The 13,496-nt window shown below is 40.7% G+C and overlaps 1 protein-coding gene and 1 pseudogene across 1 annotated transcript in view; one reads left to right on the top strand and one right to left on the bottom strand.

Annotated features, from left to right (window-relative positions):
* MTREX (Mtr4 exosome RNA helicase) overlaps window positions 1–13,496 on the top strand; it is a 119,354-nt gene that overhangs the window by 80,521 nt on the left and 25,337 nt on the right. Inside the window, exons 20-21 of the mRNA XM_089688082.1 lie at window positions 3,039–3,149; window positions 9,268–9,456. Coding sequence (XP_089544208.1) covers window positions 3,039–3,149; window positions 9,268–9,456 — 300 coding nt within the window. The remainder of the gene's footprint in view (window positions 1–3,038; window positions 3,150–9,267; window positions 9,457–13,496) is intronic.
* Window positions 2,259–2,378, bottom strand: LOC149453683 (U2 spliceosomal RNA; annotated as a pseudogene).

Here is a 13,496-nt window from a genome sequence, read left to right as displayed (position 1 = left end):
TTCTTAGTCACGATTGGCCTTCACTCACACAAGATGTCACTACGGTCTTGCTAATGTAGAAACCCCATGAAGAGGTAGTGAGTGCAATCTGAATACAGTGGAAGTGAGGATCCTATGGAGAGTTCTGGTAAGGCTTAGAAAAAAAGGCGCAGAATCGCTTAGCCTGTACTTAGAATCCTGGTGCCATTGCTGGCCAGCTTTTTGATTTTCACAGAAATAAAAGTGACATCAAATGCACCTACACAGAACAATATTGTCGGTGTCCAGCTGAGCACTGGTTAATCTTGTAGGTGGAGTTTTCATTGTGAGATTTGTGAAAAGAAATTCACAGAAAAAGCGGCTACATTATGAACAGAACGTGACACTCAGAAAAATTTCCAAAAATTATGCTTTATTACACATATATAAATATGACATATGGGCATTTGCCCTGGTTTACCATCATATTTTCATTCAAGAGCTCTAGGATACAGCTGTTTATATTACAGATGAATGGGCCCCAACCACTTGTGCCGGCACAGGAATGTATTGTATCATATATTTGACATTTATGTCTCCCTCCATACAGGCCTGAGGCTGCTTGTTCTCTTTTTGACGCATATTGTGCTTGCTGCATTGCATACATGTGATACTTATATCCATAGTACAATTTTTGGATTCCCTGACTGGGATTCACCATAATGGTATTGTTTTATTTATAAAATTCAATATTATGGTATGCCTATGGTATAATTTTTGGATACACCTCTTTTGGGAAGTGTTCACCTAAGTGTTTGTGCTACAGGGACATTAGACTCTTGCAGTCATTTTTTCTGCTGCACATGCATTTAGACCGGTTTTGGTGTCATTTTATATGGTTTTAGGTCTGTGTGTATTGTCTCATACTGAGGTGATGGTAAACCAGGGCGAATGCCCATATGTCATATTTATATATGTGTAATAAAGCATAATTTTTGGAAATTTTTCTGAGTGTCACGTTCTGTTCATAATGTAGCCGCTTTTTCTGTGAATTTCTTTTCACAAATCCCCCTTTTTTGAATGCCTCTTTTGGCTACTGAATGGAGACCAATATTGGGTGACATGATAATTCATTTGACAACCTCTTAATAACTATCTTTAATACAGGAGTTTTCATTGTGCTCTGACTATCCAGTAAGGCTGCATAACCCATGACTCTGGACAGTGCTGATTGGCCCTGTGCTGATCACATGCACCCTTCCAATGAAAAAAAAAAAACTCTAGCCATACTCGCTAAACTGAGCATGTGCAGAGTGACTATCTGTACTATCAGCAAATGGATTGGGGACAGTGGAAGGGGAGGATCAGAGAAGACACAATCAAACAGCCTTTTTATACAATGCAGAGGAATAACCTCTTAGGGTCCCCAGGGAATATAACAAGCACGCTTTACTGCATATACACACTGATTTTACTGTTGTAGGTTTAGTAACACTGTAAAGTGGTTGTAAATCCTCACATATACCCAGTTACGTTACTGGCTTCAGGTGATACACAGAGATGAAACAAATAGAGGAATATGCATTTTGTTAATATTTCATATCTGGGGTTTACATCCACTTTAATGATGTGTCTCTAGTCAACCTCCCAAAGAAGTAGGACTCTGACCCTCGGGGGCATGAGACTCCTGATGGGCAAGGCTCCATAGCCAAAAAGCCCTGTGGACTCCACTCCTCATGGTCAGCCAACACAGACCGCAGAGTGCTAGATGAGGGGCTCTCCCAAAGTCTGACCCCTAGTTCAGAGGAGGAAGAAACCTGATGGCCACAAATCCCCTCTAGAATTCAGCACAGGCCCAAGGACCTGCCATCCTATTGAGTAAAACTAACAAACAAAAGTACAAGTGACAAAAAGTGAGAAAAAATAAATCCACAAATAGTGCTGGTACACTGGTTGGTCCTTGCTGCCTGATAGCAAACGTTGTACCGCACTTAGTCAAAAGGCCCTAGCACAAAGCGGCACAGCACAGAAAAAACTTAGTGACGTGGCCATGTGCCTTTTCACACAGTGGGTTTTCCAAGCCCAAGTGTTACTAACAGCACCGCTGGGGTGACCAAATGCACAGGCACTGTGGTTTCTTGGCCTTCCGAGGCCATAACCAGACCAGGTAAAACCATATAAATCAGGAGGCACTGAGTCCTCCAGTTTTCCTGGGAGAATTACTCTCGTGGCCCTGATTCCCTGGACACCCCGATTTTCAGTTTCAGCCGATACCAACCTTCAGCCCTCATCCTACCAGCAGAAATTCTATACAGGCATCCATTCCTATTAAAAGGCCAGAATAGCAGCATAACACCCCTATTGGACACTGATAAGAACAGACACTACACTTGATCTTAGCCAAAAGGCTGAGAAGCGGAGGACAACATTGTTGTATAAAATATTTTGACATTCTGAAAAGTAGATTCCAGTGAGGTTAGATTATCTCGGGGAGAATGCACTCTGAAGAGAAACTTGAGAGGAAAAGGCAAAGAAAGCATAAGATACAATAACAGGAGGGGAAAGAACAAGTGTAGAGATAAAGGGGGATGGATGCAGGGTAAATTCTCCACAGGCTCGGGAGCAGGTTAGGATAGCTGGCTAGCTTTTAATCCTGCTAGTTACTTGACTGGCTCTGGCTTCAGTACTTTGAGCCACTGACTCTAGAACAAGCATGCAGTAAAGAAAGTCAGAAGGATCTGTTTAATTTTTTCAGTTCAGTGTCTCAGAAAATATTAAAGGTAGTGTGTCGCAGTGACAGCCTGGAAACTGCACTGAAAGAATAGGGAGACTGCCATTGTTTACTTCTTCTGAAAATGAACGTTTTTCTTTAAAACCACATTATGCTTTCATAACTTGCTGATTCTGTAGGGATAATGGGCTGGTTAAAAAGAAGCTAGCACAGTACCAGGTGGCAGAAATGATGTTACATTGGTTTTTCTATCCTACTGAAATGTATACATATACAAATCCTTACATTGTAATGGTTTTACATGGGATGCTGGTATAAAGGTAAGCAAAATCTTTTCTTCTCTATCCAGGTGGTTCCAGTCGTTTTGCATATGCTGACAGCAATCAGTAGTGTTCGACTGTATATTCCAAAGGATCTTCGGCCTCTGGATAACAGACAAAGTGTGCTCAAGTCTATCCAGGTAAGAAATATACTTAAAAATGTGCTTATAATCTGATTCAATTTAATACTGTATACTCATGCAATGGAATTAGACTTGGGACAGCAGAGGTGAAATGTTGTGTTTAAAGTGATACTAAACCGAAAAACATTTTTTAATTTAAAATGGAGTTCCAGCTGAAACAAATGTCAGCAACTACAAAAACTATAGCTGCTGAATTTTAAAATACAGACACTTACCTGTCCCTCAGTCCAGTTGTGTCCACACCATGGCTGGTGTCACTGGCCGTTTTCTCTCCCTGGCTCCGGCATCTTCAGTGTGGGCACCTGGCTGTGACAGCTTGCGGCTTCACAGCCGTGTGCCCACTGCGCATGTGCAGGTAGCACTGTGCTTTGTGAATGGCCCTGTAGTCTTCTGGGACCTGTCAGAAGACTACGGGGAGAGAAAGGGGGAGGACAACTTCTGATTGCCTAGGCGATCACAGTGGGAGTGAGCACCTTTAAAATTCGGGTACCCGCTCCCTAAAGGTGTCAATCCTTAATGGGGGGCAAAGGCTTAAAGTGGAACTTCCCCTTTTGGGTGGAGCTCCGCTTTAATGCATTGCTTGCATTAAGGTAAAAAACATTTTTAGTTTCCCTCTACTCCCCTTTGCATGAAGGGGAAGAGAGGGGAGTAGAGATCAGCACTGTGCATGGCTGCATCTCTCCTCCCCTCACTTCCTGTTCACACAAGGGACTCAACAGCAGCAGGAACCATTGGCTCTTGCCGCTGTCAATTAAATGTAGTAAAGAGGAAGTGGGTGGGCAGGGCTAAGTCCCACTGTGTAGGTCTTTGCAGCAGGGCTCTGTAGACAAACCGGTCGGGAGCATGCACGTAGCGTGTGTCCCCACAGCAAACAGCTTGCTATGAGGGACGCACGGAGAAGAGGAGCTGCCAAGATTGCTGGCGGGGAACCCAAGAAGAGGAGGATCAGGGCGTGTCCGTGCAATACAGGTGAGTATTACATATTTGTTATTTTAATTGAAAAAAAAAATTTACTTTTAGTAACACTTAAAAGCAAACATGCCTATCTTGCTAGCATTTAGAGACCCTTTTTAGGTCTCCAAACAAATCATAAGCCAGTTCTCTAGAAGGAATCCATTGTGGTTCCAGCTCTGACCTGTCAGTACAGGATACAGCAGTGACAGTGGTTGAAGGATAGAATCACAATGCAGGGCAACAAACCCAGACAACTGTCACTTCCAGGACTGTTCAAATACTGAGGCTGCAGTGCAAGAATAAAGGGGAGGTAGGAAGCATGAGCCACTCTAGAGGTGAATTGCTGAGAACTATTCAAATATAAAAAATTTCTTACCAAGCAGTAAATTAACTTTTAAGCCCCATTCAACATTGATTAAAGGATAAGTTCACCTTTTGACCAAAATAATAATAAATGCAGTTAAAAAAATTAGCATTTATTATTTTTGGTTGCAGGAGCTTGTAAAGGATTGCACCAGCGATCAGCAGATCTTCTACAGATCTGTCAGTATATCTGCTTGCCTGTACGGCATATACGGGTAAGCAGATATACTGACAGGAAGAATCAATGAACTACCACGGTGCTCCACACTGCTTTAGTAGCTCATTGAACACTACAAGCAGACAGCTGCTAAGGCTGTCAAGAATTGTAGTTTGTTCACGGAACTCTGTGCATGACTGACATGGCCTTGTGGGCAGAGCCCTGCACTATCACGTTCTATCCAAAAAGTGGCTGATAGTACGGGGAACTTCTCTCCATACTGCTGTCACAGGGAAGAGGGGGGATCGGGCGGCGACTGCAGCATTGGGAACATGTTACGTGTTCCTCCCTAAAAATGGGTGGAACATGTTCCCAAAGGTGAACTTATCCTTTAAATCGGCTAAATACATTACACGTTGCTTCATAGAAGGACCCTTCCTGCCTGTGTGGAAGCAGTAATCTCTCTGCAGAGGTCCAGTAAGCCAAATGTCAGTCCAGTACTTCTAATCAGCAGAGTGCAGTAGCTTTGCTGAATGGAGAGCTCAAAGTTTTACATAGTTGCATAAAGGTTGTACCCCAATGAATGTTCTCAGATCTTCAGTAAGAAGGGGCATTTTCTGTGTGTCATATACCAGACACTTGTTACCATGCTCACTGACAATAGAAAAGGGAAAGTCTGGCAAGTTCTGAGTACCATTTATTGATGGGCTGCCCACATATGCAGTATGTGAAAGAAAGTTGAGCCTGACTAACAGCTATTTTATACTTTATGAAAAATTTTGCTCAAGTGTGATACTGATTAGCTGTCATTTCAGACCGTTCTAGTACGTAGTTGCTATATTCAATTTTAGTATTTTCACTTTGGAATGATTGCTGTGTGTTGTCATCCCCACAGAAGATGAGGCAGCACGCTTACAGTTTTCTAATGGTTGTGTGGGTTTCCTACTGACCACCTTGGCAATAGTGGCTGCTATTTAATCACACCAATTACTGCCTTTTAAAGCTGTAATGATGGTGTATCTGAGCTAATAGGATCTCTCCTTGCTCCAGCACGTTGAGGGCATGGAAATCCTGACACTGCACATTCTTTACAATATGATTTTCTCTGTGCTGCAGTTCTGTGCATATATTTTTTTTTCCTTTTTTTTTTTTTTTTTTTTTTTTTAACGGAATTCCGCAGTGCTTGTTGAATTGCCTTTGAACAAAAAAGTGAACTGTGAAATCTCAGCACACGGAAAAGTGCACAAGGGTACAGTAACGGGACTAACCTTTTTGAAGAGGAAGGGCCTCAACCTCTGAACCCCTTCAATTCCACCACCCCCTGGTTGCAAGACTCCTGACGGGCAAGGTGCTCAAGTCCATTTAAGATGAAGCCAGGCAGACCCCCACTCCTTGGGGACCTGCGAAATCTGGTCCACTAAGTACTCTGTGAGGGCTTTCCCAGACAGAGACCCCTGAAAAGAAGTGGATAAAGACCTGAATGCCACAGATCATCTCCCTGACAATAGGGTAGGCTCCAAAAAACCTCCACCCTTCGTATCTGTGAATAAATAAAAATTAAACCATATGTGCAGTTCTAGTGCCCATGATAAATATCTGCAATAAAATAATTAAAAGGTGCCAAGTGCAGAACACAAAGCAGGCCTTTCGGCAAGTATCAAAATTACTCCAGCAGGCCGTAAGTAAAACTCAGTGGGGTCACAGACCCATAGTGTTTATCTGGCACATATGGAACCCCACTACAAAGGGGGCACATCACTGGGACCTTTTTTGCAACTCCCAGCCCCTGACCAAATACAGCCCCATTTTTACAAGAAAGTACTTAGGAAGAGTCCTGCCTTCAACCAGGGACAAGCCCAGTAAACTTAACGCAGAGGCTTTGGTAAATAAAATGGTGGCAGTTGCTATTTGTAGCAAGCTATTTGCACTGTTGTTTAACCACTTGCTAACCACGCTATAGCTGAATGACGCCCCCACTGGCATGTACCCGGTGATCTGCTGTGTCCTACGGACACAGCTGATCAGGTGATGTGGTAGAAGGCCAATCACAGTGGCCTTTTAGCTCGTGATCAGCTGCTGTGTCCAATGACGCAGCAGATCACTGGGTAAATGCAGTTGCCAGTTATCGGCTGTACTTTCCTCACACTGTCACAGCATGAGGAAAGTACTGCCGATAATCGACAATTGTCAGAAAACAGATCAGCACTGATCATCAGGACAATGATCGTCAGTGCTCTGATGATCTGTGCCCATCAGTGCCGATCATTGCTGCATATCAATGCACATCAGTGAAAGAGAAAAATTACCCGTTTGCAAAATTTTAGAATAGAAAGAAAAACGTTTCAATTTTTTTGCTCTTTTTTTTTTTGTTTATAGCTCAAAAAATAAAACACCCAGTGGTGTTTAAATACCACCAAAAGAAAGCTCTATTTGAGTGAAGAAAAAATTATAAAAATTTCATATGCGTACATTGCGACAGCGCTGAAAGCTGAAAGTTGGCCTGGGCAGGAAGGGGGTATAAGTTCCCTGTAGGCAAGTGGTTAACAAACACATTTGCTGGAAACACGTCACGCCTTCAAGTTGTTCGCACCGATGAAATGGAGAAAAACTATGGTACCCAAAATTGTCTATTGGCGCGCTTTACAAGCCTTTACACTCTTACTATCTCTCGTGGTGATACCTCACATGTGGCGTAATCGCTGTTTACATACACACGCGTGCACAACGTGTGTGTTTGTGAGGCGACGGTGTTTTAATTTTTGTCTTTTTTTTTTTATTTACTTTAAAAAAAAATTTTTTTTTAACTATAACTTTGTTATGCAGACTGTACAGTGTACTGTAAGTAATTTGGCTGTTCTGTGGCAGCCCAGGTCACTTTTACACCACAGCTGAAAGTCAGCTGAAAAACGTCATACTAAGTAGCTCGCAGCTGAAGCTGCAGTTGTGAGTTTGTTTTAACCCTTTGACTATCTGGTTGTTAATAAATGTACCTTGGTAGTCAAGGGGTTATAGGGATTTTCCTGTTTAATGTCTACGTGACTATCATGTTAATCTGTCTATCTATACTCTAAAGTGGCACCGCCAGGCACACTCAGCTTGTTCTTTTCCCATAGTGTCCTGGGATCCAACAAATCTGGGGTGCACTTCTAAACCTTATCCCCAACTACTAGCCCCCTTTCCTATACACCTCCCTAATGCCCTTCATATATAGAGACCAATGGGCCCCAGGGGTCATAAATAAGTGCTGTCTTTAACGTGAAACACGTTTACCTGCCAGTCCCCCACTGTATTTCCACTGTCTGTATTGGTTCTATCTTGGTTCAATAAAGTGGATTGTTTGGAGTGCAGCTGATCGGACATCCTTCTCATGCATACGTTGACACTTCTTACAAGTTCTCTAATTTTTACACACTATTTACCACAAGTGTTCATAAAGTGTAACAACTGTTTGCTTGTTTTTTTGTTTTTTTTTTGGTTTGTTTTTTTTTATATAAGCTGTCTGCATATTTTATATTTATTTTGCCTTGCACTGTTTTAGTTGATTTGAGTTATGAATTGCCAAGCACAGCTCCACCCATTTTCATGAATTTTCTGTAAACATCTGTTTTAAATTAGAACATTATAATAGCAGTCATAAAATGACCATTTCTGTACTGTACATTTTTTTTCTACAAAACTGGAAAAAAAAATCCTTTTTTAAGAAGATTCCTTTTAAGAAAAAAATATAATGAAAGGGTAACTCCACATTCGTTGGGGGGGGGGGGGGGAATAACAAACTATAGAGCATACACAATTGCTACACAAGCCGTATTGTCATTGAATATTATTAAAAATTACCTTTCCCCTTCATTCTGCAGTGTTGTAATTTTCTGTAAAATTTGATGCAATATGGCAACCTGGAGACGTTCTGTACACAGATGGTGTACAGAACCCCCCCACCAGAAATGCCTGCTTGTGTGATTAGCTGACCTGATTTTTCCAGATGTCTACACTCTGACACAGGTCAGATTTTAGGCATCCTCTGCAGTAAAAATTAAATTCTTGGTGACATACTGCCAAAGAGTTTACGGCCATTTTCCTCATTAGAGCACTTCAAGTGCATCAGCTGAAAAGAAAAAAAAAAGAAAAAAAAAATCACTCCCATTCAAATTCACTTTGCACATTGATGTAATCAAACATTCCACTTTTTCTTCAGAGTAAAAACAGGTAGGAATCTGCAACAAAGTTTAAGATCCTTGCAATGTACATAGATCACTCAAGGAGGTTTTTATTTTTTATTTTCCCCCACAACAAAAGTGGAGTGACTCTTTAAAGCTGATCAGTCTGCAAAGGTTGACTATTGTATTGACTGTGCTCTGTTCTGCAATGAGGTTTGTAGAAGGCATCTGGAAGGATGCAGTCTGAAACTGACCCTTTATTCAGGATAATTGTGTGATGATGGGTCCTATGTCCCCAGCTTGTTGTGCAGCACAGATATGTGCAGCTGTATTGCCGCAAGAGAGTTCTCTGCCATCCAAAGGCTGACTGGTTGTTATATTTGATATTGAACTGCATCTGGAGAAATATATTTTTCTAAAAAAAACTGTTAAGTATTTTTCAAATCATTATTCATTACTTCTACTTTCTTCTGATATTTTTCAGGAGGTTCAGAAGCGTTTTCCTGATGGTGTTCCATTGCTGGATCCTATTGATGATATGGGTATTAAAGATCCAGGGCTGAAAAAGGTCGTTCAGAAAACAGAGGCATTTGAGCACCGAATGTATTCACACCCTCTGAATAATGATCCTAATCTAGAGACCCTCTACAAACAGTGTGAGAAGAAAGCCCAGGTAAGTGTATCTCTAAACTATTGGTGGTCCTTTCATCCTTTGTTCTTTCTCCTGATCCTAAAGTATTTTAAACCTTCCCACCTGCACCTTGTGTTTTTCACACACAAAGTTTGCGTTAATCATGTATCATGATTCATTTGTCGCTGTGTACACACAGCCTATAGTAGAGTAAATCTTTGCTTTCCAGTGTCAGACGTTTGTGTTAAAACATGAGATGTGGCATAGGACTGCACAAGTTAATGTAAGACTTCGGTCTGTAGTCTAAGGCTGGCCATACATTATACAATTATCTTCCAATTTTCTGCTCAATTTCCTTTAGATTTACCTTCAACTGTGTAGTGCAAGGGCCTGCCTAATTGGATACAACTGAAAGTGTTGTTTAGGTTTGTCCTCCTATTATATGGTTTTTGGTAAATCTAAACCAAAAATCTCCAGATAATTGTATAATGTATGGCCAGCCTAAGGATTGACACTTGGTGTGAAGAAACTACATATCCCTCACTTCCTCGGTGTGTGTCTAGTGTTCTTCAGGTGAGATCTAATTAATAAGATCTGACATCGACCAAGCAGGCAAAGCAATTCTAGAGATCACCATACAGTCTTTCATTGCGTTAGCACTCCCACATTTGTAATGTGGTGATGAGGCATGGATTGTGACCCATGACAATTGGTTGCCTGTCCCTTTAGCAAAACAGGCAATCTAGGTGGATTGAGGCTGGTTTCACACTGATCCGTTCCGCTTTTGCGGTTAAAAAAAAAAAAAAAGAGCGGAAGAAAAATGTGTGATCATGTATTGCTATGGAACGCTTCAAAATGATCCGCTGCAGGTCAGGTGCATTTTGGTGTGTTTTTAAATCTTGCTGTTTAAAAATTGTGGGAAAACTACATATGCTTTTTTTCCTGCATTTTTGCTAAAATCAGTGTGAAACCAGCCTAACGCATGGACATAGTGCCAAGACACTACAATCTGCAGCCACATGTGAGCCCATCAGTGCAAGCTAAGGCAAACAAGTGATATAGGGAATATGACTACACCAATATCTAGATAAAACCACAAAAACATTTTAAAAGGTGCTATGCATTTAAATGTGTCACAATGAAGCATTGATCAGGAAGGACCACTCTGCCTGCTAGAATTAGGGATGCACTGATACTATTTTTTTTTACAGCGAGTACCGATTTTTATTTATTTTTTTTCTCTTCTTCTTACTCGCTGATACCAATTACCGAAATCGATTTGTTTACAGTACAGCTGAGCAAGTGATCAATTGCTAAGGATGCATTGACCCCACTCCTTAACCACTCCAGCTCTTCAACCCTTATGGATCAGAGCAATTTTTACATTTCTCCCGTGGAATTGTTTATTTGGTAATAACTTTGTCCTTAAAAAAAAAAAAAAAAAAAAAAACTATATATATTATGTTTTCTTAAGGACAAACAAAGAAACAAAGCTTTCTTCTCGTGAATATTGTCTTACAATATTTCTTTCACAATCCTTAGAACAGCCTTTTTCAACCAGGATGCCCAGGCACCCTGGTGTGCCTTTAGAATGCCAAAAAATGTTATGCATGCTAGCAGGTGGATTAAGCCTGTCCTTCTTTTTTTTTTTTTTTTTTTTTTTTTTTTTTTTTTTTTGTTACACAAAGCCACAGGTTTTCATTGTGCACCATTACAGCTTTCTAGACATAAAAAATAGTGATGTCATCAGTTGATAAGGAGGATGTTGGGCACCTGCCCAGCATCCTTGCCCTTCCCCTGCCCCTCTCCATCAGCACTGGGGTCACATTAGCTGAGTGAGAGAGAAACTGAGGGAGAAGAGAAACTATGGAATACTATTTAGTACCAGTGTGCAAAGGTGTTTTTGCTTTGAAAGAATAAATCACCTCTGATGTTGCGTGTCCCACATGTGCAGATGTTGCTGTATTCTGTAAAACCATTAGTTTTTTACATTTTGTAATAGGTGCCTCAAGGTTGTGCAGAATTTTAAAGGGTGCCTCGACTGAAAAATATTGAGAAACACTGCCTTAGACAATTAAATGTAACAAAACGAAAAGAAATAAATCACTTTCTTTTTTTGAGGAGTGTTAGTGTAAAATTAGTGTTACTGCACATAAAATACTGCACCTTTTTATTCTGTAATTTTTCTTGTTTAAAATGACACTAAAATTATGATTCTGGTACAAAGCCTTGAAAAGTTATTTATTTACAAATGAAATACATTTTTTTTTTTTTTCAGTCTTCAACTTTTTTCAATGTGAAATGTGTAAATATATGTTAAAGGTGTAAAAATATTACTGAACAAAACCAACAAATGTTTTAATTATTAATAGTTTATGAAATCGAAATGAACAAAGAAATCAGCAGTTAAATAATAATTGGAGAAGGAGAATAAGCAGTTAATTAGTGCTGATTAAATTAAGGGGTTAAACAGAGGAACATTTAATTTAAAAAAACAAACAAAAAAGCACCCTTTTTAAAAGCATTTTCAGTCTCAAGGCAAGGGCTCGTTTACATTTGAGGTTGAAGGGCAGTAAAACCACGTGGATGAGCCATGGTTTTACCACGTTCCAACTGCTCCCCATTTAGCTGCAGAGGCAGCAGTGGCGGGTATACGCTGTGGTCGAATCAGGAACTATACCCCACTGTTGGGTTCAGTGGGCACTACCACCCAAGGAACATGACCCATTCAGGGGAATGGGGCCCACGCTGCACCTGCATGCAATGGAGGTGCTGCATTTATGGGATTTAAACAGGCCACGAGGAGGCAACATACCGCCTCCTCACTGCCTTTCAGATGCCTTTGAAAAGTGATCTGAGTATGGATTGCTTTTCAGAGGAGCAGCAGTCCTTGCCACTACTGTGAACAAGCCCTGCAAAAGCATTCCACGTAACTTAGAAAAGCAGTTCTTTTCATACACAGTGTATGGGTCAGGATTAAAAGTTGCATACAGACATACATGTTCACACACATAAACATACATGCACTGCACTATAGGGGGAGGAGTAGCAGGTCAGGAGCCAGGAAGAAGCCTCCCCCATCCACAGCTCTGCCCATTATTGTTGGCTCCCACTCTGCCGACATACACTGTACACTTCTCTCCAGCAGAGTAGTCCTGAACTGTATGTCAGCAGAGTAGGAGTCAACAGTATTGGGCAGAGCCGCAGATGGGGAGAGGCAGCCTTTCTCAGCCAGGATGCCTTGGCACCCCAGTTGAGAGAGGCTTCACTAAATTCCATATTTTATTTTCATATGTTGGTATAACATTAGGTAGCATAAAATAGTATAGTTGGTATAGAGCTGCAGCAGTTAAAAAGCCTCAGTGCCTTAAGCTAATCACTTCTTATTTGTCTGCACAAATTAAAATCACATTTTTTTTCTGTGCACTGGCTATTAGATTTAACAAAACTGTGATGTAAGGGGTCTTCCTTAACTTTCCCTTCACTGTGTATAATGTCTGGCAGATCCCTGCACTAAAGAAATTACATTGTGTATGGTCAGCCTAACTGGTGGGCTTGCTAGGATTGTACTTTCCCAACATGTTTTCTGATAAAAAAAATAAAAATCCTTTTTTCCCAGTTCTAAAAGTTGCAGCCTTTTGGAGTTTGAGTCTATGTACACCATAACTTTGTGGTGCATTACTTGTACATTCACATGCCTTGGATTAGGACAGTCATTTTATTTTGAATGTGTTGCCAGTGCAGCACTGTGCAGCCAAAAAAGACATGATGATCCGTTTAAGAGCAAAGAGCTTTTCAAGAGCATTCTCTTAATACAAATTTTTCCGGTGTGTAAGATTTTACTTGGTAAATGGATAGAATTGAAGGAGGAAGGAAACTAATACAACAGTGAAGAATCCGAAAAAGAGATCAGGGTAATCAAATATAACTGATACAAACGGAATCCCACAGAAGACATTGTACAGATAACATAATATAGGGGCTTAATTAGAAAATAGGATCCTAAGACAGATCATACATTTTCAGGCATTTGTAGCACTTTCACTTGCAAATTCTATATGTCTAGTACACCTGAAAAATAA

Source organism: Staurois parvus, unplaced genomic scaffold (assembly GCF_062004578.1).
Source record: "Staurois parvus isolate SC_StPar_1 unplaced genomic scaffold, SC_StPar_1.0 ptg000445l, whole genome shotgun sequence".
In the NCBI taxonomy this organism is placed as follows: domain Eukaryota; kingdom Metazoa; phylum Chordata; class Amphibia; order Anura; family Ranidae; genus Staurois; species Staurois parvus.
This window is presented reverse-complemented; position numbering and strand designations above follow the sequence as displayed.